This window comes from Streptopelia decaocto (genome assembly GCF_964273445.1).
Source record: "Streptopelia decaocto genome assembly, chromosome: 7".
NCBI lineage: Eukaryota > Metazoa > Chordata > Aves > Columbiformes > Columbidae > Streptopelia > Streptopelia decaocto.
In genome coordinates this window covers 58,449,188-58,476,585 of record NC_138661.1, presented here as the reverse complement: position 1 = coordinate 58,476,585, position 27,398 = coordinate 58,449,188, and the positions used below count along the sequence as shown (strand labels likewise).

The window sequence follows — 27,398 nt, the reverse complement described above, 5'->3', positions numbered from 1 at the left end:
AGAACAAATTTAATTAAGGAGTCATATTCAAGCATGGTTTGAAAATTCTGAATCCATTGCTGCTTTCTGTGTGCTGACCAGCAGATGTTAGAAATGCTGTTCGCAGCTTCCAGGAGTTCCTGGGCGTGCTCAGAGAACCTCAGACACTCCGGTGTTGTCAGGAGGCAGAGAAGAGTGTTACTATCAATCATTTCCATCTACAGAGCCTACGCAGAAATGATACGTGGGTCAGCTTGTAACCTGATTTCGTCCTAGTAAATAGTCTCAGATCTGAGAAAAAAGGTAGAATTGATTGTCGTTTAGAAACATTGCATTAAAATACTAAAAGTTTCAGAAAAAATGACTTTTACTTGATTAACTTGTCACTTTACTTGAAAAAGCAAATATTTTGCTGACAGTTTAAAAGATAGAAATTGGTAAAAGGGCTTTCTATTCTTCATAAAATTAAAGAATTTGAATCCTTTTTTAAATTAAGTAGGAAAAAAACCCCAATAAAACATTAAGGAACTCCAAAGTTGTGGGCAGCAGAAAAACCCAATAAAATATTAAGGAACTCCAAAGTTGTGGGCAACACTTCCATACTGCTGTTCACATAAGCTAATTGGAATGTGGCTAAAATATATGTATTTTTAAAAACCATAGGAAAATCCATCAGGTTACGAGACTACTCCTCATGCTAATTAAACCTCTTGACTGAGTTACAGATAAGTTTTCCATCCTTTTTTCCTCTTTTTCTGGCTACACTCTCAGTCTTAGCTTCTTCAGGATCTGGATCTTTTCCTGTGTTATTATTGAGTTAAGAAACCCTGATTTTGACTTGAGATAGTTGATAGACTCTGTAGCAAAAATAATTAATGTGGCTATTAAGAAGATGCTTTCTAAAGTAAGGAGCTAACTGTTCATTGCTGTCTGCACTGTCCAGGAAGACATTGTGAACAACTGCAACTGGAAGCTGCATTTAAACAGGAGTTTGCATTTGATTTGCAAACTGATTTTTGGTGATTTGGGCCTAGGGTGGAAAAATGAGCTCACTCTAGGCATTGGCTGCACAGGCAGATTCAGGAGATTGGTTTCAGCAAATCCTTCTTGTTCTTGCCTGTACCTGCTCTGGACAGGTATGGGGACCATGCCTACAAAAGCTCTATTGTCATTTGTATGACTGGGGACAGATTTCACTGAAAGAGTTTGTGTTGACTTTGTGACTTCCAATAGTTTACTCTTTTTTTCTTTCACCTTTTTCTTCAGGTGCAGAAACCTTACCTTTCCTGACAGGCTTCCTGAGGTCAGCATTGTGTTCATCTTTGTTAATGAAGCTCTCTCGGTGATTCTGCGCTCCATTCACTCAGCCATTGACCGGACTCCTGCTCACCTGCTCAAAGAGATTATTTTAGTTGATGACAACAGTAATAATGGTAAGAGGTTTTGTTTGTTTGGTTTTGTGTTTGTTTGGGGTTGTTTGGTTTGTTGTGGTTTTTTGGGTTTTGTTTGTTTGTCTGTTTTTCCTTAGAGGTTGGATCATACACGAGAATCCTTGAATTCTGCCTCCTGCTCATTCCATTGGCATTTCAAATGTTATCAGTGTATTTTCTCCCTTCTTCATGTCAGTCTTTCTAGGCTGTCTTCACATATACACAAGTGGGGTGTGTTAAAAAGATTATGTACAGAGATAGAATGCTGTTTCCATATGCTTAAGGTGTCTGTTAACCAGAATTTTGAGTGTAACAATAGATTCATGTTTCAGTTGTACGTTTGCATGTATGTACTCACTTTCTCTTTTGTATAAAACATCCATCTGTGTTTCTTAGACGTCTCCTCTGGATTTCCAGATCCTCTGCTCTCTGGCTTTCATCAGCAGGGCTTCTCTCATCCTTTCTGTCATTATAGATGTTATGTGATCCCTGTAGCTAGATCCTGTGACTCACTGTTGATCATAAATGTATCTCAGAGTGGTACAGAAAATAAATTTTTTGCAAAACAAGTGAATAAGTTCCCCACTCCAGGCTATGCCCTTCATTATCTCCTCTCTTGCTGACTATCAAGGAAGGAAAAAGTAAAATTCTGACTCTTCATAGTACGTACAAATCCCAGCAACTTATGTAAGCTTATATCAAATCTAATTGCAGTCCCAGTGAATAATACTGTGTTTAGAGTTACCTAAAGCTGACCAAGCTTTTCTTGAAACATCTGCTGATGGAACAGTGTGGATAAATTGGCATGCGGGATTTATGAGTTGTAATTTGTAGTTTATGGCACAATTTATCATGTAACAATGGGATGAAGTCAATGAAAACAATCACATGAAACAGTAAACTATGAGCAAAGTGAAAACAAACAAAAACCAAAACAACCAAAACTAAAATCTACATGTGTGCATACACATAAACGTACATGTGATTCAGAAACTTCTTGTGAACCGAGGTAGGCTTTTGATTTGCTTCAGCATGTAGTTCAGTCATTTGGCCTGGTTTTACTGACGCACTATTGCTGGCCTTAATTTTTGCCTACTCCCTCATGTAATACATGGCAGTTTGATAGGAAAAAAAACCTCACAACTTGATTGGTGGACTTGGGCTTGGAATGTGTTTGTAGAAAGTAATTCCTGCATCTTTCAAACAGGTAGAGTTAGTGTGATGCCAGGAGCTCAATGAACCTTAATGTCTGTTGGTGCTGCAGGGCCTGAGGCCTGTGGACACGGAGGAACTGGCCACAAGGCAGCCATACAAGAAGAAAAATAATCTGGCTCAAAAATGAGGTTTCTAAAGTTTGAGTCTGATTTTCTATAATTTACAGGACGTTATTCTAGAGGGCACATCGTAGAGCAATGTCAGAAACTTCAGTGTTTCTCAGAGCCTGTCATCACTGCAATGAGCTCACTAACAAAGACACTTTGCCCTGTGCTCTGTGGGCTTGTCAAAATTATTCTTTTTCATTATTTCTTGCCTGAAATAGATAAGAAATCACAGGAATCACATATTCTTTCAGGAAGACCTATTCAGCCACATTTTGTGTTAGTACCAGTGTTGGTACTGTGCAGTATAATATTTTTATAGTTGGCTGTGCCTTTTATTCAGGCTTTATTTAGGCCTGCCTTTCTTACCCTCCAGTGCCTGAAATGCTTAGGTTCCTGACCCCAAACAGGAGGACAGAAATTGAGAGGAAGGTGACCTTTGGTTTGGCTGTCTTGGCTTGGTATTACGCATCATTCTATACAAAATCACACTGTGCAGACTGATCCTTAGCCTCCTAAAATTTTCAGCTCTCTCCAGGATTTTCTGCTGCTCCTCTAACCCTTTCTCTGGCATCTCTTCCCTGCAGAAGTAAATTAGATTCCTACCGTCCTCTTTATCCCATAATGTATGCTGAAGACCTGGTAATAGGCATCCATTTGGAGAGGATAGATGTTTGGTAAGAAAGGGAGAGATTGTAAAGATGATGTATGGGCTTTTCTATTATTAGTTTAAATCCTGAAATATTTATTTTACAATTTCCTTTTGCTCTTACAATATTCTGTTTTCAGATTTTTTTCTCCCTTCTAGCATTGCTGAAACTAATCCTTTATATTTAGTGTCATTCTGTGTTTCTGTTAGTAGCTCTTTAGCTTGCAAGTGTTGCTGCTTGTAAGATAAGTGGGTTACTCTGGGTTTCCCTGTAATGTTACCTGAGGGGCAGAATTTTTGTGCTTGCGCCTGGCTCCAGACTCTGCTCTTGCAGAGACCTGTCAGAATCCTAATTATAAGCTGTATGTTTACTCTCAGGCTTTTGCTGGGGATGGCAACTTTTATAACTCAAAGTAAGATTTTTTTCCTGTGATGTAACAGCCATGGATTTCACAGGCAAGAAACATCGCACTGTGGGCAGGGACTAGAAAGAAAAAGTGAGAACAGAGATCAGGCAGAGTGCAAATGAATATGTGTTTTATTTTGATTCTCTTCTGCTGTATGATTGCGTTCACATAGCATCGTGGTTTAAAATAAAAGCAAATACAATGATTTGCCCTGGAGGAGGGCACCAAAATGTCCTGCTTCTGAGGGGAAGCAATATACTGGTGAACTGGTGCAAATTCTTGCTGTGGGCCGAATTCTGAATCTATTAATGAACACCTGCATTGTGATTTCAGTAGATCAGTAGATCTCTGTTTCAGAGAAGAGCAGTGGAAGAACTAGTTGCTTTTTAAAATTACAGAAGGCTGATTTCAGAAACCATATATTCAAGTGTACAGCCAAAGTCTGCACATTTGTCTTGAGCAATATAAGCAATAGTATTTTATTTCATGCACTTCAGGGTATGTCAAGCAAATTATCTATGACTTTCTTGAAACCTCAGTGCTGTTTTTCAAGTTTCCAGTTATGTTTCAGGAGACCTCAATTAATCTCTTCATGAAGTTTCCCTTTTTTAAAGTAAATGTTTCAAGTTAGGAAACTGAAAATGCCAGTGTGTGCCATTTAAAAGCAGAAGCTACATTTAACAGATCCCAACATTTTGATCCTTTATTTTAAAAAAGCCATTTGCATGGCTTAGTGTGTGTATTTCACCATACCATCTTTTCTAGTGGAATTCTGATAAGCGTAACACTGAAATGTTTCATATATTCTGTTAGGTACATTAGTGGTAAAATTTAATTGAAGGTTAAAAAAAGTGCATCTCAGTGACTGCCTGTGTGCTGTATAATGAGAACAGAAGATTTACTAAAACAAACCAAGTATTAGTGTAGATCATTTGGGTCCCATTTGCATTGGTGTGATAGAGAGCAACTGAGCTGTTTTACTGTGGTGTTAAGTGCTATCTGTCAGATCAGAATCTTCCCCATCCTTCTCAGGAATGCTATTTGAGTTTCAGAGATAAAATACTCACTATTTTATAACTTGGCAATAAAATAATTTATTCATTTTTGCTTTCAGAAGTAGCAGAGTTTTCCAGCTGGCTCAATGCAATTGAGGAGAGAGATTTACAGAGAAGAGGCTTTAAAAACACTTTAAGTGACCAAGCCCATGGCTGCTGATAGTTAATTAGACCTCAGAAATGTATTTAGAAAAAGCATTGTCTGAGCTGGAGGCTGCTGGAATAGTGTTTTATTTGCTCCTGGGCTTGTTGCATCCTGCCCTCTGGGGACAAGGTGATGACCTCCTGTGCCACTGGAGCCCTGTCTCGGCTTTCGAGTCCTTCTGCTGGCATTGCGTCCTGCTGCATTGTGAAGTACCTCTTGAAGATTATTTTAAGATTATTTGAAATCTCTCTAAAACACTCATTGTGTGAGCCATGATGTGTTCAGCTTCATGAGGAGGCAGCATGCATTAATGTGGCAGAGTATGCCTTACAAAATTTCATATTAGAACAATAAGTATCATCCTTTATGACATTTTTTCATATTGAAGTTAATAATAGATGTTGCAATAGAGGCTCAGATTTCGTAAGGTTTCTTCCTTTTTCTTTGGATCATTACTTATGAATGAAATATTTTAATGCGTTCAGTTTAACGATTCTCATTTTGTCCTGAGATCTCCATGAATACAGCTATTGAATCGCAGTAATAATGCTGGATATCACAGGATGCTAATTCTATGACTTGCAGTGCTGGAGAGAATTAGCACAGGCTGGTAGAAAGTGGGTCAGATGTATCACCTTTGAGAGATTTGCAACATTGTCCTCAAAACATTGAATAAAAAGAAGCTTTTCAAAAGGCATCCAGAGCTTTTCATTAGAAGGGTATATTTCTTCTTTGGGTATTTTTAAGAGGTATTTGGGAACAGAATATTGTCTGATTTTTTTTCTTTACTATAGAAATGATGAATAAACCTCAAAAGTACTATTCAAATGCATGCTAGATTTCCTATTACAGCGTAATTTGAAGATGGCTTACCTGTAGACCAGACAACTATGAATGTTGATTTTAAAAACCTATTAATCACAATCTCCTAGGGAAGTTCATTCTGTTTGGCTTCTTATTCGTCTCTTACCTCAATGCCAGCAAAATTCAAAGGCAAAGAAAAACATTTAAAAACAAGAAAAAAGCCAAACTTTATTCAAACCCGCATTCACTTTTGGGCCATGGGTTATGCATTTTGAAGACTTTGCTCTATCTGCCAAGATTCGTTCTGCCCATTAGTTAAAGTTCTTGATGCTGAAATCATTATTTTTGCAGTCTTTACAGAAGAAAACTTTCAGCAGTGTTGGCAGGGGTTTATAGGAAAGAGAGGCTGTGTGAGGCTAGTTAGGAATCAGATGCTAAAAAGCCTTTATTTATGTATAGACCAGGAAATCTGTTTCCACTGTAGATGTGAGAACATTAGCTGCTGTTACAAACTGTGCATTTTACTTGCAAGGTAACGTTTAGCACTGAAACTTGAATAAATGAAGACAGTTCTTTGAGCATATGGTCACTGCTGCACACTCTGTGCTGATGCTGGGGACTGCAGTGAGGTGTGTGTCTTGGCTTGTGTGCCAGCTGCTGCGGAGGCACTTGAAAGTATGTAAGAAGAAAATAACCAGGAGCAAAACATCGTCAACTGGCCATCTGTGTTGACAGAAGTTAGCAGAAGGAGGGATGTTGTTCTTATTCTAAGGTGTGAGAGAGTGGAGTATGTGGACACTTTGGTTCATGTCCCAACAATGACTGGCCATGCAGCTCAAAACTCTTGTGGAAAAAATTAAGAACCACTAATGCAAATGGACTGTGAGATTTTTATAAGGACAGAAGAAGATGCTGCCCTAGCGTGGCTGTAGACTCTTTTCTGCTCTTACTTGTCAGTCTGAATTTGATTCCTGCTTTAAAGGGCAGAGGTTGTGGAGTAGGACATCAAAAGGATGTGAGCAACAGAGCAGGAAATAGAGGGACACTGTTGATGAAGAAGGCTATCTGCCCCAACTATTCCTGCCCCTCTTTTGCTTTGATATATGACTCTTCACACCTTTTTCTCAACCTGTATTCATTCCTTCTTTTTTTTTTTTCATCCAGGTGGTGTCTATCCTTAGTCCTTATTCCCTCAGTCCACTTGGCTTTTCCTCATTCCGCCCTGGCAGTCTGCTCTTTTCAGATGTTCACGGCCTCACACCCACTCCATACACCTCCTCCTCCTCCTTTATGTGAGTTTATGTCCTTCAGTTGGGGTCTCCATTTTCTGTGTTCTCAAATGCCAGTGTATCTGCTCCTCTTATCCTCTCCCTGTATCCTTCACCCCAGTATTTGCTGCTTTTTCTCAAAAATTGCACTCCTCTGTTTTTCCCATTTCGTCATGCAGCTCCCCCTTGCCTTTAGCCCCAGTAATGAAACTCCTGCCTGGCTTATCCATCCGGCCATCCATCCCATCCGTCCATCCACCCCTTCCTCCTTTCCTTCTCCCCCCAGCAGCATTCTGCTCCTTCCTTTGTGACATGTTTTTATCCCGCTTTCCTTCTTTTTCTCTCTGACACCACATTTTCAGATGTGATTTTTCATTTCCTTTTGCTTTCATTTAAAAATGATGTTTTGTTCTTTTAGATCAGTGTTTCCAACTGTCCCATATCTGAAGCCCATCCTGCGTCAGACTCGGCTGTTGCCTTGCATTCGGTCACACGTGGGTGAAGGGACAGCATCCCTTGCTGAAGGCAACGCTATGATTTTTGTAGCATTTAATTATAGCTGTATGAAAGCTGTTTGATAACCAGCATGTGGTTTGCTTTATTTTATAATGTGAACTGCCACATTCTCTGTTCTTTAGAACAGATGCGGAAGGTCCTCAGCCCTTGTTTTCTGGCAGGCTGGGGAAGCTGCAGTGCTGTGGGGCTGCAGGACCAGTGCAGCCCAGTGCGGCTCCCCCAGTGCAGCCCAGAGAACTCACACAACTGTTGGACCATTTGCCTCTGTGCAAGTGTGAGCTCAGTGGGTGTTTGGAGTGACAAAGTGGCCTTTCAAAAGAATAATTGTTTTAATTATTTGCAGTCTTGTATAGTTCAGTGTGTTTGTATGGCTGGGAAAGCAAAATTTCCATGTGTGTGCAAGCTGATGGCATAACCTCTGTCCACATCGGGGTCGTAGGGGAGCAGCAGAGCTTTTATTGCAGTTTCCTGACATCAGAGTTTCTGATTCAAAAGTTCATATAATACTATGAACTGAATCCTCCTTAGCCAGCAGTTGTTGAAAGTTAATATGTGGTCATCTCATCTTTTATTCCATCCAGCAGGTAATTTACCTCATTCAGTCCTAATATGCTTGTAGTGCTGCAGTCTAATAAATACCTTTTTCTGTGTCAGACTTAGTACAGCATGTCCAAGAGGACAGAACAGCCACTTCAAAGCCAGCATTTTCCATACTTGCAGTTTAATGTAGAATAGAGAAAAAGTTATTTTATGCAACTCCAAACCTTATTACCAGTTAATCCTCTTTTTTTTTTTTTTTTTAACTTTCTAATAAAACAAGCCCATTGCTATTAAACTAAGCTTTAAGACTGGAAGAACAATGTATCTGATTTCAGCGTGGGAGGAACTAATTTAAGTGTCATCTCAGTGGTATGTACATGCTGTATTTAATCCTAATGGAAGGTAGTAGAGTGGAGTATCTGAACTACAGTATAGGAAATGCTGAATAACTGGAACTAGAACAAAATCCATGGATCATTTCAGCTGCAGTTTTACAGCTTCCTTATATCTTCTTTCTTCCAAATGGTAAATGAAACCGAAAGCTATAGTGGCATTTTTTCGTTGTGGTTTAGGTTTAGCTTGAATCCCAGTGTACCAGTTCTCACTATGTATCTATTTTACGTGTGCTGTGTACCCTATGTATGTCAAGCAGCTCAATGCACGGTGAGTATTTTCTTCTTCTTCGTCGCCGTGTCTGTTCTGCAATCCTCTAATGAAGCAATCTGTAGTGTGAGCACAGTCATACGTGCTCTCAGTTCACTGAATGTATCAAAGCCCAATACAGATAATACAGCAGAAGTTTTTAGGTGATGACAAAGAGCTGCATGTTGGCACTTCGGAATATTTTGGAAGAATTATTTAGGCCAACTAATAGGAAATAGCATCACCTGTGTCGGGTGTGATTCAGAAACACTGCACAGAGTTAAAGGCTACAGGCTCATTTTAAACTCTTTTGATAGCAATGTGGACCTCACCCCATGTGCACTGGAAGTGCTGTGGGCTGGTGGTATCAGTCCACTTCTCAGTACTGTCACTGTGATTTTAGTCTTAAAATTAATTACTAGAGATCTCTGAGAAATTGCTTGATTGAAATAACTTCTTTTTTCTTTCTTTTTTTTTTTTTTCTTTTTTTTTTCCCTCTCTCACATTTGTGGGATTATTTTGTCTTCAAGAATGCTTGAACGGTTTTGCTTGATTATGTTCTCAAACACATCTCACTGCATGTAGGTAGCAGCCAAATGTATAGATCTGGTGCAGTGACAAACAGTCATGCAGTACTTGTGAGAGAAGTGCCGATATCTGTTAATGTCAGTAAAGGCAACTCAAGTTTGATCAGAGATTATTTCCTTTTGACATGTTTTCCTGTAAAGTATCTGGAGATCTCCTTGCATCCAGCAGAATTTGTATTTGAGATATTCTAGTAGTGTCAGCTGTTAAGAGCCTGAATCACTTCTTAAAGGATTTCTGTCTCTTTCCTTATCGAGAGAATGGTGCTTATAATTGCAAGAGTTTTACAGGGGGTGGAGAAAATACTCCATAGTGTTAGACAAAGGAGGTAAAAGATTGTGTCCTATATAAAGTAAGAAATACAATTGCCTTTTAAGTGAACTTTATTAAATTTTTCCTTTTCTTCCTAAGTCAAGCATACTTTTCTTAAAAAGAAAAATGGATAAAAAGATATTTTTATAAATTTAATACTGAGTACTTAATTTAAACTGGTGGTAAAACTTCCTGTGAGAACTGATAATTTCAAAACACTTCAACCTCTTTGTGATAGAATCTGAAAATTCTTAATATGCTGAAGGGTCCAAGACATGATAAGAGATTTGCCTAAGGAAGTATTTAAGTGTGTTTCATTATATCATCGAATGATAAGTATCAGTTAGCAAAAATATGTGAAGAAATTAAAGACCATTCTATGTTCACCCAGTAGGCATGCACAAAGGCATATGTATAGGCATTGTTAGATGCTTTAAAGACATTGTGGAACCTTCTGTAAGTCTAAAGTTCAAGTACAGAACCTCTTATCAAAGGATATTTGAGTTCTTGTTGTGAATGAAAAAATGAATTCATGTTGACTTTTCTTTTAGCATGCTTTTTCTGTAGATATACTTGGCATTTGATTTTGAAAGTGTTCTCCAAGTACATTACATGACCAAACTTTAAATTACTTGGCTTCACTTGTTCACTTAGTTGTTTGTGGGGCCTTTAATCAAAGGTTTTCTTTCCTTTTGCATGGGAAAAGTACCATTTTAAGTAGCAGACTTCAAGTAGCAGGCTGGGAAGCTTTTGGGGAGCTTCATTTAAAACTTTATGGAAACTGTGATGAAACTAGACATAAAAGCTAAAATTTCCATTTACGATGATGGAATTAACATGGGAAAAAATGAAGACTTGGAGGTTAGGCTTGAGACAGTAAAAATTTCGCTTGTTTTTCCTCACCCAGTTTATTTGGAAAAGATGTTTTGTTTTTCTTGGGCCTCCATAACTTGAGTCTTTGTTAACACCACTTACTGGAAGTCTGGTTTGGGAGTCTGGGTAGAGAGAAATACAGATGCAAGTTCATGAGGAAGGTTGTATACTAAAAACTCTCCTTTCATGTTCTTTATGTTCCTCACAAATATCTAGCAGTCTGTGCCACAACCTACTCCATACAGGACAGGCCAAATCTTGCTCTCCTGGCAGTCTGGTATGTGAAGAACTCCTCACTGGGGAGCTGTGTTCCCCGTGAGCCTCTTGCCATGTCTCTACAGCATTTTGCGGTGGAATTTGCAAATAAACTGATGATTTTTTTATTTTAAATATTGGTTTCGCTTCAAGTGCAGTCTGAAAGGGATAGTAGATGCTCCAAAGCTTTCTCACAGGTGTTTTTGATGCCAATTCAAAGGACAATTTGCCTTCCATTAATTTTACCAGGGTTTGTCTGCACTACAGTGTAAACTCTCCAATAAATGATTTAGAGTCATGATGAATGTTAAATAATATGGCAGCATGAATCATTGTTGTTTTCGTTTGGCAGCAGAGAAAATCTTGATGGAATTGCAAAGTGCTCTCACTTCTCCCAAGATAGCTTACTGTCGTCTCTGCATTGTTCCTTTGCTTCTGACACGCTCCTTTGGCCCAATGCCTGTCTGATCATTGCTTAATGTTTCAAAAACTGCCGTCTTCTATTTGAGGCCGTCTTTTCAAGCAGTACAAATACCAGCAGATTTCCGTACAGTAGAAATAGTTGGGGAGGGAGAAAGTAAAAAAAAACAACTAACCAACCAAAAAACCAAAAAAATCCCAACAACAACAACAAAAAACCCCCACCAAAACAAAACCCCAACAAATCCAAAAAACACACCCAAAATAAAACAAGAAAATGAGATGCAAACAGTATTAATACTTTATGAAGCTGAAAAAAATTACCATATACCTAATTGAATTATGGTGAAGTTGGAGGGAACTTAAAGATATTTCTGTGGCTAAGTACATGGTCTATCAGGTTTACATGCTGTGAAATGATTATTCCTCCTGACCTATTGCCGCTAATCTCAATCCTTGCTCATGTGCACAAAGTGGAAAGAAAACAATAAGGTTTTCTAAAATGGAAAACAAGTTGACAACTCATTTGCTAGCAAGTAAACAAGTTGACAACTCTGTGCCAGCAAATAAACAATTATTTCAATTTTTTTATTACCATGAAGAAGTGCAATGTCATTACCTCTACAATGTGCTTACATCCCCTTGTTGCATGAGGGACTATGTCTCCCTGCCTCGTAGTAGTATTATTACTGTATGAGCAGCAATTTAAATTATTTCACTGTGGCCTGCTTCTTATATGAAATGTCTAGGATTACTTTTTCATTATATTTGTGCCCTTGAAACTTCTTTGTGTGTTTTGCAATCAGTTTTGAACATGCAAATGAAACTGTGTAGCACCGGGTCTGATTTTGTGTTCTCTCATCAGATATCTCACTGTTTCCAGAGAAACGTTTCTTCTCTCTACCCCTTTCCCACACATACAAATAGATGAAGCTTAAGGAATGCTGTTGCAAAAGTTATGTGTGTGGTTTATGTCTCACACACATGATCTGTGTCTTACACACAGGATCTTCAGCCTGGAGGAGACTGAGGGGAGGGCACATCATGGCCTACAGGTCTCTCACAAGGGGAGAAGGGCGGGCAGGCACTGAACTCTTCTCTCTGGTGACTAATTACAGAACCAATGGCAGGAAGATGTGCAGGGGAGGTTTAGGTTGGACATGAGGAAAAGGTTCTTCCCCCAGCGGGTGGTGGAGCACTGGAACAGGCTCCCCAGGGAGGTGTCACGGCCCCAAGCCTGACAGTGTTCAAGAAGAGACTGGACAACAGCCTCAGACACACGGTGTGAACTGTGGGGTTGTCATGTGCAGGGACAGAGTTGGACTCCATGATCCTTGTGGGTCCCACCCAACTCGGCACTTTCTGTGATCTTACATAGTAAGACTAGCCCTGATGTAGGACCAAATATATTCCACAAATAGCATTAATTGATATTAATGCTGTCTGTGCTGCACAACATTGTACAGAAGGTCAGGAATTGAAGCAAGTTGTACCATGATAACCTCTGTAATGTCATGTGTCCTGTATGGATTCTTGCTGAGATCATCGAATTGTCATTTCTGGGAACACTGTTTCCAAGATGTGGGAAGCTGGAGAACTGCTAGACACTGAACCTTTTTCACCAGAAAGTGAGCCGAAGAATTCAGTTGTTTGCCAGCGTCTCCAGCAAACTGGAGAGACTGAGAGACACAAGGAAGAAGGCAGTACGTAGAAGCAATGCAACATGCTTTCGTATCAGAGGGAAGTGATTTAGCTATAGTATAGCCAAGAAAAAAGGTAGGCTGTTTAAAAGAAAAGGAGATTTCATGACTAAGAAACAAATCCTTATCCGAAATTCCCTTCTCCTGGGGAGCATGAAGACTACATAAGGGCAAGAAAAACATTATCAACATTTGTTTTTTAGTCTAGATCTGCACATTGCTAGTGCTATCTGAAGTAAGTAGTGGCTGACTTGAAATTTTCCTATAGTCTGTCTGTCTGCTTCAGCAATTGTTTCTTCCCAAAGATGAGAACAGCAGGAAATAATGAAGTTACAGGCAACCTCAGTGGCTTGGTAGAAAGAGTATCATCTATGTGGACATAGATGACGTTCCAGGAGAATGATCACCTAGATCATAGGAAGAGAAGCATGTCAGATGAAATAAGATAATTTGTACTTTAGTTTTATCTCACAAGCCTGAAAAGATCAGTTGTTATATAGTGATATAGCAGTACTTTACACATGGCCTGATGTTGTGTTGCTTTGAAATATAGCAATATTTTATGCAACTGACTAAACTTTCACGGATCCACTCTTCTCTTAACTTCACATATGAAATCTGAGCGACTCTATTATTTTGTGCCCCAGTAGGAGCTCTAGAAAGAGATTGATGGCAGGAAATATTGGTAGTTCATATCCTTGAAAATATATCGAGCATGTGAAGTACTCTGTGTTTCTCTCTTAGATGGTCCTACAACAGCCTGGAATACTTTACCAAGCTTCAGGCGTCATGCGGGGACGAGCACTTCTGCAGAAGACAGATCACTAAATTCAGTTTAAGGCAGTCAAAAATACTATTTTACTGCACGCTGCAGAACTGGATTTTTTTGTTGGTTTTGCAGATGTATGTTCATAGTCCCTGAGGTGAGAATGGTACAATATTGTAGTGTTCAAGCTTCCATCACAAACAGCTCTTTTGAAGTTGTGATGTGCTGTCTTTCTCAAAATGATGCTGAAGGTTAAACTAGGCATGTTATCAAATCCGAAGAATGAGATTAGAGTCGTGAAAGCTCTCAGTTGAAAATTATTTCATATTCCCTTACTTTGAAAGTTTTGGGGTTTGTTTTAATTTATTTTTTTTTCTATAGCAAGAGCTTTTTTACCCTTTGCTTATGTTGCACTACACCTTTACCAAAAATTTAAAGCTTTTGGGTTTTGCTTTTAGTTTAGGGACTTATCTTTAAAGTTGTTGACTGCTTCCTAGGACTTCCTTTTTCATTAATAGGTTGTGTTCTCCAGCATAATGTAGGTTCTTTCTTGTGACATAGAACAATATGATCCATGAAGTCGTGTAACTAGTCCAGAGAGTGTTACCACAAAATGAAGGAAATCCAGTTCTTCAGTGATGTTAGGTCAGTATAGAAGCTCATGTATCCCAGCTCCTCAAATTAGAAATGGTTCATAATTAAAAGAAATATTTGTCTTCCAAAGTGGATGTAAGTGGAACCTCTGTGATCCTGTCAGTTCTTATCAGAAGTTTCAGCTCCTTGGAGCTCCCACCTTAGGGCCTGGCCTACAGGGACTACCAGCAAGATCAAGGCAAAGCTGAACCTCAGTAACTTTTGGAGATATGTAATTCTGACTGTGTGCTCAGTGCAGGTTAGCCGTGTCCAATATTTGTTCTTTTTAGCACTTTTTTACTAAGGCACAAAAATGAGGAAATCGGGGGTCTTTTAAAACATCTGAAAAGAAAAACCTCAGGGGAGATGACTTAATAAAATGGTCTGTTAAACTAACCTTCGTTTTATGGCCCTAAACTAGAAACACTGAGAGAGATGACTTAGTTACAGTAAAATGGAAAAAAAGGGGCTAATCAGCTTTCCTTACAAGGGAAAGTGGCCTAGAAAAATATGGCTGTTGCATCAGAATGTGTCAAACTGAGTTTAATCAACTGTGGATTACCACACAACAGCTCAATCAACTTTAGGTCAGAAAGAAGAAATGTAGAGGAATTATTTAGTAGAAATGTAATGGAAGATGTATGTTCAATAGTTCTTTTGACTTCCTGGGATTGAATTATCAAAGTTATCAAAGTAACATGAAAAACAGCAGTGTGCAGTTTATGTCTCTGACATGGGATATTATTTACTGAGTCTTAGCCCTGATATATGACAAAACATATTCCACAATTGTATTAATTTTTGTGGTACTGCACAGTGTTTTATGCACACTTTGTTTTAGAGTTCATATAGGGTATTTTCTTGAAAAATGCAAAGCTCTCCAAATGGACTGTTCCCTGATAAACTGCTACTCTGGCTGACTTTTCCTCTTTTTGTTAGAGCAGTAATGGGGGTGATTCGTTTAATCCAGAACAATGATCACTTAACTTATACCAGATATAGCCTGAGTTAGCAAATCTGTGTGCTGGAGATGGACTTAATTTCAAATACGTTTCAGTCCACACTCAGAAACTTTTAATCGCACCAGATTACTTTGGTTATCAGAGGCAAGTTTTCTGCCGGCCTAGCTATCCATCTCTAGTTGAAATAACTCAATTTCTGATTCTGACAATTTTTAAAGGCTCCTGTCAGTGTGAATACTGCATTTCAGTCTGTGCTATTTGTACCCACTACAGTAGAAATTTCTGTGATTTATATAGATGTCTGTGATAGGGGAAAAGTATTTTCTCTGCTTTTGTATTATATTTTTAAAGTTTGATATGCCTTTCAGTATCATGTAGTTACCTATGTAATCAGTTATATGTTCAGTAGTTTCCTGACTAGAAATGGCCTGTAAAAATATCAGTAAACATAAAATAAATATGCTCCTATTTTTTAAGGGATTCTTTTAGAAATGGAAGGGCATTCTTTGTGAATTTTGGATAATTTAGTATTGTTGAAGTAGAGGGGTAAACTCTGCCTGCATTATCCTGTTAACAGCAGCACCCTTGACGTAAGCTTCAGCCAAGAGCTCAGTAGCATCCCAAAAGGGGCTTGACTAGTGACAGCTGAGAAACACGCAAATTATATAGAATAAATAGCCAGTTTTGAACGGAGTATTAAACAGATTCTTGGCCTGGTGTTTCTTCCTTTCTAAAAATTCCACTATAGGTTTTGTACATTAATCCTTAGAGTACCTGCATAGCTGCCTAATAGTTCTGTGTTTCTTTGGTTGTATGAGGCACCATGTATAATCTGTATTCTTTTGGAAAAAAATTGGCCAGATTTCTCTGTAAATATTCTGCAATGTGTAATTTAATACAATTCTGATTCCAGCTGTTCGTCTCCCCCAGGAGCTAAACATTTGCATTGCTTCTGGGGTGAGCTGCCTGGTGAGCAGAGCAGGTGCCCGGGAGGTGCAGGACGTGCCCCCAGGGCAGCAGGACCGGGAGTGCTGGGGTGGATCTACACCATGGACACTCCTGGGAGAGGGGAGGAGATGGCAGATCACCGCTGTGGCCGTGCAGGACAGTCCTTCCTTTCTCCCTAGGAAATAAACGCCTCTCCAATGCGTGCCAAATCACAGTTCCTCTCGGTGAAGGCTGGAGGAATTACACTGCTTGCTCAGGTCTGTCCCTGGAGTCAGGTTCCAGGCTCCTCAATGTGTTTATTTGGCATTTCTGACAGTAAACTCATTTGCTATTGTGCTGTTCCTGGCACAGATGCAAAAATGGGAACAAGTCTGCTCAGTACAACCTCACTTCAAACTCAGTCCCCTTTTGAAAGGTATCTAACCCTTTTAACTCTACTCTTTTCTTCATTAGGAACTGAACAGCGTGTCACCCTAATCATAAAACCTAATTCCTCACAGCCAATTGTGTACATTTATGGTAGACTCTAAGCTTGATTTAGTTGCATGAATTATATTATTTTGTGAGATATCACATGGGAACAGCGAGTTACTCCTTGGTTAGCAGTTAGACTCATAATGGATCCCATCCTCCTTAATGCCATTATGTTAAATTAAAATATTATATATTTATATACTGTAAGTCCCAAATAGGAGCATCGATGTCCTGACTTAATTTACCACAGATTTGGTATACGTTTTAAAAAAAAAAAATCCAAGGGACTGTAGGTACTGTGACAACCGCCTGCAATATTTATTAGACAAGTTGCAGATTCTTGTCACCCTATTTCTTTTAACATAATTGAGAATAATTGAAATAATTGGTTTTTTTACCTGAAAAGGAAATCAGTGCAAATCATGAAACAGCTGTAGACTTTTTGTCTGAGGTAGTAGATCAATTTAATTCTTAGTTAGCCGATTTTAGTGGATTTTTATTATTTTATGGACTTGGTGTGGTTTGATGGCTTTGATCTTTTTCTGGCTTAAGTCTGGAAATGTTTTTTTTCCCTGCTTTTATTGAAATTGATAGTGTTATATCTTAACACCTTCCCCATATTTCTATTGCAGTTTAGTATTTGAAGGTTTTCTTTGTCCAACTAGTTCTTCGGGATTTTTTTGGTTGTGTTCGAGTGATTTGGCAGTGAGCAAATTTGGACAGTTTTTCCGTGTTCTGTATAAAAGGTGGTTTTTAAATGTTACTGATGACTATGTAGTGTTCAGAGCCAGCTCTCTGTCTTGCCAGCTTGTTAAAGCTCTCATCCCCCCACAGGCTGCTGGTGTGACTATTCAGTATTGCTCGTGGGAGGTTACTGCATTTTCCAGTGAACTTCTGTTCAAAAAATGATCCTTCAGCACGGCAATGGGAGATACAGCTGTCTGGCATTCCACTTCTCCTGTCAAGGAGTGATCCTGAAATACCAACTCCAAAAGCAAAGTTGCTACAATGAGCTCTCCGTCTGATATATGTTAATATTTATGGATGTTCAAAAGTACTTGTTAAGTCAGAGTTCCTCTTGGTCGGAAAAAATGTTCTTGTCAGTCGAGAGTTACGGAAAGAGTTTTAGATCTTTTATTGCAGTTCTTTTCTGGTTCATGGTTCTTGTAAGTAGTTAGTCTGAAGCGAGTTATTTTTATGGTTTCAAACACATATATCTAGATTTAGTCACCTTTAGTTTGGGGTATTGTGATTTTTAAGTGTGCCAGACAACAAAGTAACATGTACTATTAATATGTATCTTTACTGTATGCTTCACTTCATTAGTCTATGAAGAACTTGGGACAATATTTGCTAAGTAAACCCAAAAAGAGATGAGACAAGCTTCTGTCAGGATTAATTCAAACATAGTTCCCTCTGTGCCGGGGCAAGAAGAAGGACCAGATGATCTCTCAAAGTCCGTTCAGTGCTGCAGTCTTTGATTCTCTATTCATCAAGCTAGTTTTGGTCTTTAAATGGAAGAGCTCTAAGGTGCAGTTTATAAACACTCGGTGTTTCATCAGCATGTAGATTTTCAGGGCAGGGATTTCATATTCTAACAAGGCTGTTATAGTTTATGACTGCCACAAAAATATCCCAGGAACCATTTTTTCCTGTTGAAAGGAAGGTGGAAATGTTGCAACCAGTAGTAGAAAGTTCTCTTTGTATTTGGTGGATTTATTTTGAATCTTCTATAAATAATTTCTGACCTCAAAATTCGGTGAGGCTTAGACAAATATGGAAAAATTAGATCCTCTGAAAGCCCTCAACAGTCCTGTGAATGCTGCTGTGCCAATAAGCAGAACTAGAGATATCTTTGTATCTCTCATGTTGTAATATTCAAAATAGTTGGTAAACATTGACTGTGTCCACACTACCAAACTTTTCTGAGATGTGCTTTTAAACAGAGATTGCTGTATATGAAAGAAAAAACAAGTGGGTCAGGCTCTGCAATCCACTTGAATCCTGTATGGGACATATACATAAAAGAGTTCACAGCTTGTTCTTTGCATAACAGCTTATGGTGCATAAGACCACCGTTTTCCTTCGCATTAAAGCCATCTCATCTACCGTCTGCAAACAAGTAATGGCAAAGCTCAATTTCTTTAGCAAACTGTTACTGTTGGAAGATGTGACATAGAACAACTTGTATTTCTTAGCTGATGTGTATAGTTTTAAAGTGGTGGAGTTTTGTAATTTTACTTTGGCACTCATGTGCAGGGTTGCATAACCATTAGTGAAACAGACTCACTCGAATGGTCTTGCTACTGGTGAACTCGTTCATTTGGTGGAATGCTGGAGTGTTTGCCCTCTGTGCAGACCTATGAAAATCAGAAAACTTCTATTCAATCACCTAAACATGGGCTTAGGAGTCAAGCTTCACATATCTGTTTGTAAAACCCTGACCCTGCAGCTTTAGAAATGTGCACTTAGTTTCTTGGCAAGGCTTTACTTTGTCTACGAAATTGAAAATATATTTTTACTAATACTGGGTTTTGTGACGTTACGACTGGACATTGCTAGCTCACGGAATGTTCAAGGGCTAAATCATATGTATCCCAATTCCTGTATTGCTCTCAGACCGTCTACTCAATGTTGTAATTTGTTCTGTGGCTGCTTGTTTATTTTATGAGAAGGCAGATGTGCATCAAAAGAACTTGATACATTCTCTCCAAGGCAGATTTGAACTCTGTCACAGAGTCACGGGATGGCCGAGGTAGGAACAACCTCTGAAGATCATCTAGTCCCACCCCTCTGCTCAAAGCTGAGTCAGCCAGAGCAAGTTGCCCAAGACCACGTCCAGTTAGGTTTTCAAAATTACCAACATCAGTAATATCTTTGTAACACTAGTAAAAAAGATTTAAAGTGACTGGAAATTTAAGCCAGAAGTACAAACTTAAAAAAAATTGACTGCATTTGTGCATGTGGTTATAACCACCTTTGATCTGTGAGCCCAGCTGAGCCTCACTGACTGTATTTGCCTAATTCAGACACTGGACAGTTTTCACCAAAGCTGTTCTTGTCATCTTAATTCACAGAAGTGTTTCTGATGGCCAGATGTTAAGGAGCTATAAAAGAGCCTCCCCTTCAACAATTAAAAGGATAGAGCTTCAGAGCAATGTCTCATGTGTCTAAAATGTTGTTATTAAAAATACAGATTCAAAGAGAATGGTTCGTATTATTTTAGGAATGGCATATTGGCATGGAAAATTGAAATGATGCTGCACTTGTTGAGGAAATGGACCTGGGATTGGTGTGGATGAACCATCTCAGGTGATTTTATACCCTGCCTCGGGGTCTGGGTAAGTTAAGTCAGCCAAAGGATGTCCAGAGGCACTAGTGCTGTTGGTCACTTCTTGGCTGGATAGCTGTGGTGTGGGATAGGTAGAGGTTGCACCTATGGGAACTGCCACTAAAGCAGAGAGCTGCTGCGTGTTTCCTCAACCACAGAGCTGTGCTACATTGCACATGGCAGCCCGTCTCATCACAGAATCACAGAATGTCAGGCATTGGAACGGACCTTGAAAGATCATCTAGTCCAATCCCCCTGCCGGAGCAGGAACACCTAGTTGAGGTTACACAGGAAGGCGTCCAGGCGGGTTTTGAATGTCTCCACAACTCCCCTGGACAGCCTGTTCCAGTGTCTGTTACCCTCACTGTGAAGAAGCTCTGCATGAGCTTCTCTTAAAAATCTGAAGTGCATCCAAGGTCCAGCCTTTATCTGGAATGTGTGCTGCATGGCCTGGGTTCAAGATAGCTGAATATTTGTTTGACATTCCAGGCAGGAGACTGTCGCTGACAGGTCCTTTCCTCTGGCATTACAGAGCCCTCTGCCAGAGCTCTAACACATGTCTGGCCAGAGTAAAATCTTCCAAGGGAAATGCAATCAAAACCTGCAGGGTGGACTTGCCTGTGAGCTACTGCTATCACAAATGTCACTGTTCTCTTCTACTAGAAAGAGCATTTCCTTGTCATTGCCACCTTCAGCATTAAACACCTACAAACTCTCCCGCCAATCCTGTACTGTAGGCTCAGTCTTGCAAGTATATCATTCGCACTGCCCCCAGCCCTTTAGGTGACACATCTGCCCAGCACTCCGTGCGCAGCCAGAGCAGCTCCAGTGCCAGCTCAGGTGGCTGCGTGCGCTCGGAACTGCACCGTATGGCCCTGTCCTTGGGTGCCATGGTGTCCTGTCCTTACAGGACAGAGTCTTTACTTGCTGAATGGTAAATCCCAGTCGTGCACTTGATAATACTATGCTAGTGGATATTTTAGGCTTTCAAACAAGGAGGTTTTAGTGGTCATGCAGTAGTGAAATGTAAAGTGTTTATGAAAAGAAAGAAACTACTAGATTTTAGTGAATAGTGAAGAATTTTTAAGAGGTATGCGTCTGTACTGTTGCTGATTTTGTTCAGTACACTGTAAATCAAACCACAGAGATAAATAAGCTCCAAAACAAAAGTAGCAGAAGGGTAGAGAAAAATAGGGCATTGTTGGGCGAGTATAGACATTATGTGTAGATACGGACGAGAGGAGAGACAGACATAGCTCATCCAGCTTCTCATAAATTTTACATATGTTTGATGCCAGCTAATTTCAGAGGGATTTGCGAGTGCTATAATCGAATATCGATATATATTGAATATCAGGTCTGTTTCATGTTGTTGGGGAAGGGTAGTTTTGATGAGAGCGAAAGGACACGGAAGACTAGTTCATTAAGGAATGGCAACATGGAAGCAGTGGCTGCATGGGTTGGTATTGGAAGGATACACAAAACAGATTTGTTTTGAGACGTGGAACAAAAGTTGACATTGGTGGAATATTTCAGAACCTGTCAGCTATGTTCGAGCTGGCTGATCTCAAGTGGAGATCAGCCGATACCTTTCCAAAAGTGGTGTTGAGAGACTGCCTTCCTCAGGACTAGGCTTTCTCAAGGCTTGTCTTGACATCCCTTCATTTAAGAGTTGTATATATGTGGTGATAATTTTATTAAGGCCTCTAATTAATGGCTTTAGATTTAACTGTAAAGAAAGTTCTTTGATTAGAAGAGAATTGCCACTCCCTGCCTTTTTTGAGGTAGAACTGATGGGTTCTTTATTATCTACCTGAAGAGATTAAACAAAGCATGTTAAAGGCAAACAAATCTTTATTAGGATTTGATACAAAAAACCTTTTCTGAGGCACAATTGCAGCACTGCAATTTTAATGAGTTTTCACAAATGCTTCAAATTAGCACCCACACCATTGTTAGCTATGGAGAAGGTTCACACACATAGCCAATAAAAAAAGGAAGTCTGACATTGAAATTGCAGCACGTGGTTCAGGTTCCCATTCTTCATGTGAGCTGCAAATGTAGCTCCAGTAGCAAACCCTGCCTGTTCCTTTGGCAACAGCTTTGCAAGTAGCTCTTCTGATAAGCATATAAACTTCTTCGGTGGAAATATTGTGCAGAATGTGGGTGGTCAAGATCCGCATGAAGCTGGGCCGCTTTGCTATCCGATGGCAGAGATTTGTATGACAACAAATTAGGTTTAATGACATCCCAACTTTAGCAAGCAGATGTGATGTTATATAGACTTTTTCGTTTTATAGATTGAAGTAGCAGGTAGCCAGTGCTACCAGTACTGTGGCAGTGCTAGTATGGGGCAGTGAACATCAAGGCAGCGTGCTCCTATGGATGGGATGGTCAGATGAAATGTCATCTGCTGGATCATGTCATGGATGAGGTGATGGTCTTGGGATCAAAGCAGAGTCCAAAATGCCCATGTTATTTTGATCTATCTTGCCTTCTCCCAGCGTGGTACGGTGGCTATAATCTCCAGTGCTGGTGACAGAGAGAGAGAACTTGGTAAGCTGCATCGGGCTGGCTGGCTGTGTGATGTTCATATACATTTATTAGTCTGACTCACAAAACATCACAGAAGTTTCATGTTAACTTGCAGTTTGTTTAGCCCACTGAACTCTTTCCAACATAGGCTATGTAGAGTACAATTTACACATTTGTAACTTCTCACATGGGGGCAGATTTAGAACGGGGGGGTGATGTGAGGCCTTTGGAGATGGAAGAGTCACGTACTTGAAGGAGCTTTTCACTGTTCAGCTTTGTGAGACACCCACGGCTGAGGCTTTTTGAGCTTTGGAAGGATGAAAAATTCTATGGAATAAATACTCTTCAGGATTTTAAAGATTAGGATATTAATTATAACTCTAAGTTTACTACCTTCTGGAGCAATCTCCTCCTGTGACATGATAATAAGAATATAGCTGTATAATAACTCTCTAAGGTGAACTAAGATGAATGCTGTATAGGAAAATGAGAGCATTACCCAATCTGAGGTTGTCAAGTGGTTTTCAATACAACATATTCCAATATGCAGACAAGGTAGAAATTTAATGCTCGTAGTTGGAGAAAATTTAATCATGGAATTTTATTATGAAAGTTAGCTGTGCAAGAAGTATTCTAAAAGGTTTAAATCTGAGAAGTCAGACAGCAACTACTCTGAAAAAATGTGGGGATGCAACAAATCAGATTTCAAATCATTGCAAATCATGGAAATCAGCCTGTATCTGTGCGAAATTATTCATGATGAAAGGTCAAACAGTACACTGGAAGAATTGGGTAGGAGGTGATAGTTTCAAGCCTTTGAATCTTTATACTGAGTGGAGTCTGGTAGGCTTACAGTGCTACATACCACATCACAGCTAAGTGGGGTACAGGCAGTACCAGGACTAGCAGTCCTAGGTAAAAGATCTCCTGGAAAAGACCCTAAAACTCCCAAGCAATATTTTATATAACTGTCATGATTCAGAATTAAAATGCGTATAAAAAATAATCATGTCAGTAAAAATTATGCTGGGCGCTCTTCATGTAGTCATTTATATTTGCTGCATTTATTGAGAAAATGAAGCTGTCTGAAAAATGTGGTAGAGAAGGGCCTGGAACCAAGTGCCTGTGTGTGTAGTTTTGCACAAAACCAGTAAGTCTGACACATCCTGTGTTGCACTTACTGGGCAGTGGCTGATGGGTCCCCAGAGTTCCTCTGCTTTACCACAGGTGTTACGGCGCTGCTTTAGAAAGGAAATCTTGAACTAAAGAGCTAAAATTAAGTGACCAAAAATAATGAGAAAGGAAACAAACTAAAACTAATATAATCTTTAGCAGAACACAAGTGTTGAACAAACCTGTTGCAATATATCTATTAGTAAGAGAAACTGTAATACAAGAATATTCTCCTGAACTCTTTGTTTGCCTAAAACTTGATGAAAAAATGTAAGAAGGAAGCTATTTAAAAATATTTGTTAAATTTATGCTTTGTCTTCACCTATGGAAATTTTCTTTAGTGGGCTCTCCGAAGATCTGAGTCACTTCGGTGCCCAGCTTGTGCTTTTGATTTCAGTTCATTTTCTGTGACCATGATGCTCAGCATCTCACAATTGGCCGTGCTGGGCGTTGCTGGGTGTTGACACGTGCCTGATGCAGAGAAGACCGTGACCTTCTCCGTCCCAGCAGCAGGTCCAGCAGCTCCCACGCTTGTCTCCTGTGTTTCTCACCTGGCACCAACCAGCTCCGATTTTGCTGATGAGAACTTGCGCTGGTAGCCCCGACTGTCCTGGGTCTGGAGCAGGTTCTGGTGTTTCCAGCCACCTGCAGCCTAAAGCAGGAGCCTGGAGCAGCCCGCTCACCTGCGCCTGCTCGCTCGGGGTAGTTCCAGGACGGACTGCTGGGGTCATATCTCAGCACAGCGAAAAGACACTTCTGCTGCTTATAATGTCAAAAAAATGTTGACGCTCCTGATGGTTGTTTCTGGGGAGCAGCAAAGGCAAGGCTGGTGTGTGCTCCTCACTGCACTTTTAATGGAAGCGAGGCTTCCACCCTGCTGGGAGGCATACTAATAGCCAGATTAACATACTTTAGTTTTAAAATAACATGCTTCCAATTAAGCAGGACTTAACCAAATCTTTCCCAGACAGCAGGGGAATGCTAGTGACAATGCTGGCCCTGCGCTGTGAATTGAAAAGGTATGAATTCCAGTTTCAAGTCACCACCTGGGTTATTTTTAATGCCTTGCTTTTGGGTTTTTTTGGAAAACTTAAGGGTTGCTGCTACTGTCCCTCATGTATGTCTGATGCAAAAAGGCAGGGCGTGAACAAAAATTGTAGTATAATAATTAAAACCCAAACATTTCTTTCAAACAAATGGATAGATAGTGATTAGATGCCTACAGAGAAATTTTCTATAATATCTGATGAAATGCTTGGAAGAATTTGTTGCATGCTGATATATTTCATTTAAGATACAAATTGTATGCTATTGTGTTCTTTTAATACTTGGAGTCTGGGATTTTTAGGGAGCAGTGGATGATACAGTGTTAAAATAAGCAGTCCTTCCTTTACTTGGAGATCATATATGCTGGATTTAGAGGTTTTCCACAGCTACAGATGGCACAGTCGCAGCACTGTGTTATTCCTAAGGAATAATCAAATATGCTGGGTAAGAAGCAAGCCAGAATTTGTTGCTTAAATTTGAAAATGTACATAGTGGATTCTTCCAAAACAAACCAATTTCTATCTTTAGGTAGAAACAAATCTTGCAGCTTGCCTGGTTTTCACACTAAATTATTTCTGATTTGAATGGGAAGTTTACAGGAGTAAGAACTATTTGGATTTTGTCGTTATTTTTAGGAAGTTTCAAAAAGGAGAAGTTGGAACTTCCAAGTTATTCAAATGCTGTGATTTAAACCCCATGACTTAAACAGCACAGTAGGTACCCACCAGGTTGTCCCAAATGAACTTGGCAGTGGCCTGGGAGGTGACATTGCTCCTAGGACTGCAGTGGAACTGCACACTGAAAGCCTTTGCTTGCTTGATGGGTGATGGGATAGATCCTGCTCCTTCTTTTTATGCCAGGTTAGTAGACTCTGATGGATGTGAGATGTAATATTATACATTGTGTTCATCAGACTTTTTCAAGACTGTGGTATAATATGAGGGCACGTGAGAGCTGGCTTTTACAAAGGCAATTACAACTTGCTGTCATGTGTGATGTTGCATTCAGGGCCTGGACATATAATATTTTTTTTCCTGAAAAGCTCTCATTGGCTTCAGTGATATCAGTATTTCAGCATGTAAAATTTTTTCTTTCAAGTGGTATTATCCAGTCTATTCTAGTTTGCATTGCCAGCAATGTATTAACCATTAGAATAATGAACAAAAATTGCCCATATTTGTGTAATTTCCCTTTTTTTCCTCTCTCTATCCATTGTCAGAAATATCTTGTGTGAATGCAGCTCTGCTGATTTAAAAACAACTGATTTCTGTGAACTAATCCCATCTGTCAAAAAGAAGCCTTCTGCCCAGACAGGCTGTATTTCTCCTTGGTGTCCTGGGTGCTGTACTGCTGTGGTGGTGGTGGATTGCATTCTTCTGCAAGTTGCAGGCCAACTCTGAAGGGAGAAGGTGGTAGTGGATCACACACAACACAGCCACAGGCAGACAAGAAATCAATCTTTCTCACGTGGGATATGGACAGAACACTTTGTATCCATTGTGTAAGAGTTTTCTGGTAAAGTAAGAGTCATTCATTCAAAGGAAGAGCTGGCAACTTTACACTTAGACCAGGTTAAAAAAAATGCACCACAGAAGGTGTTGGCTTTGTTGTTATTGTGTGTGTTTGTTTGGTTTGGTTTGGTTTGTTTCTTTGGGTTTTTCATTTGTTTTGTTTTCTTGTTTGTTTCTTTGGTTATGTTTCTTTTCTTCACTGCAGTTTGATTGGTAGAGTGAGATTGCAAAAGGAGAAAGAGTGTTCTTGCTGTCCTGACTCTCAAGGATGCTCTCACAGTATCACCACGCTTGGTACCTGCTACTGCTATTTTGCTTCCAGGGAAGTAATTCTGTGCAATGGATATAATGCTGGATTGTAATTTCTGATATAAAGTAAGATTTTCCTAAAAAACAATGTGGCATGGAAAGCTATGTCTCATTTATTGAAAAAAAAAAAACCATCCCAAACTCGTATTTTAATGCTAACATTCTTTTAAATAACTCTTTATTAGTGAATGATATATTTGATATTGTTTATTTGGACGTGCTTTGAGTCGGGGCTTGGATTGCAGAGGTCCCATCTAACCAGAAGTATTCTGTGATTTCTTTCTGTTTCATCTTCCTTTAATAGTCCTGTTCTCAACTTCCTTGCTGTTCGAGAGAAGTTTGAGCCAGAGAGGAATATAAGCAGCTCTCTTCCATGCATTTCTAAGTGCAGATTTGCATATTCCATTTTTAATGCAACTCATGTGACCGATTTTCTCTGAATCCACTCAAGAAGTAAAGTAGTTACACTTGGACTATTGTGTTTTAATTGGCAGTTTCCTTTTCCTTATGAATCTGTTATCATAACATGAGTTGCTAGGCTGTTTCTTGGACTCATGATTATTTATCAAGTTTACAGTACAGCAAGCATCTTGCTGTGTCTTATGATTATAGAAATACAGATTATTTCTAATGTGCTCTTCAGATTGTATTTTTCTAGATTTATACAGACTGCTTTGGCTCTCTTCAGGCACTTAGTTTCTTTTTTTGAATAGTGATTTTTCTGTTCAATACACATCCAAGAAATAGATTAGAATTAAATAATGTATATTAAAAAAAAAAATGAAAACACTTAGATTACTGGCAACATTC

The 27,398-nt window shown here is 39.4% G+C and overlaps 1 protein-coding gene across 6 annotated transcripts in view; it reads left to right on the top strand.

The window, feature by feature from the left end:
- Nucleotides 1-27,398, top strand: part of GALNT18 (polypeptide N-acetylgalactosaminyltransferase 18) — a 327,554-nt gene that overhangs the window by 216,792 nt on the left and 83,364 nt on the right. For all 6 annotated transcript variants that reach the window (XM_082057797.1, XM_082057798.1, XM_082057795.1 and 3 more), the window contains one exon: nucleotides 1,246-1,412. In XM_082057797.1, the coding sequence (XP_081913923.1) occupies nucleotides 1,246-1,412 (167 nt within the window). The remainder of the gene's footprint in view (nucleotides 1-1,245; nucleotides 1,413-27,398) is intronic.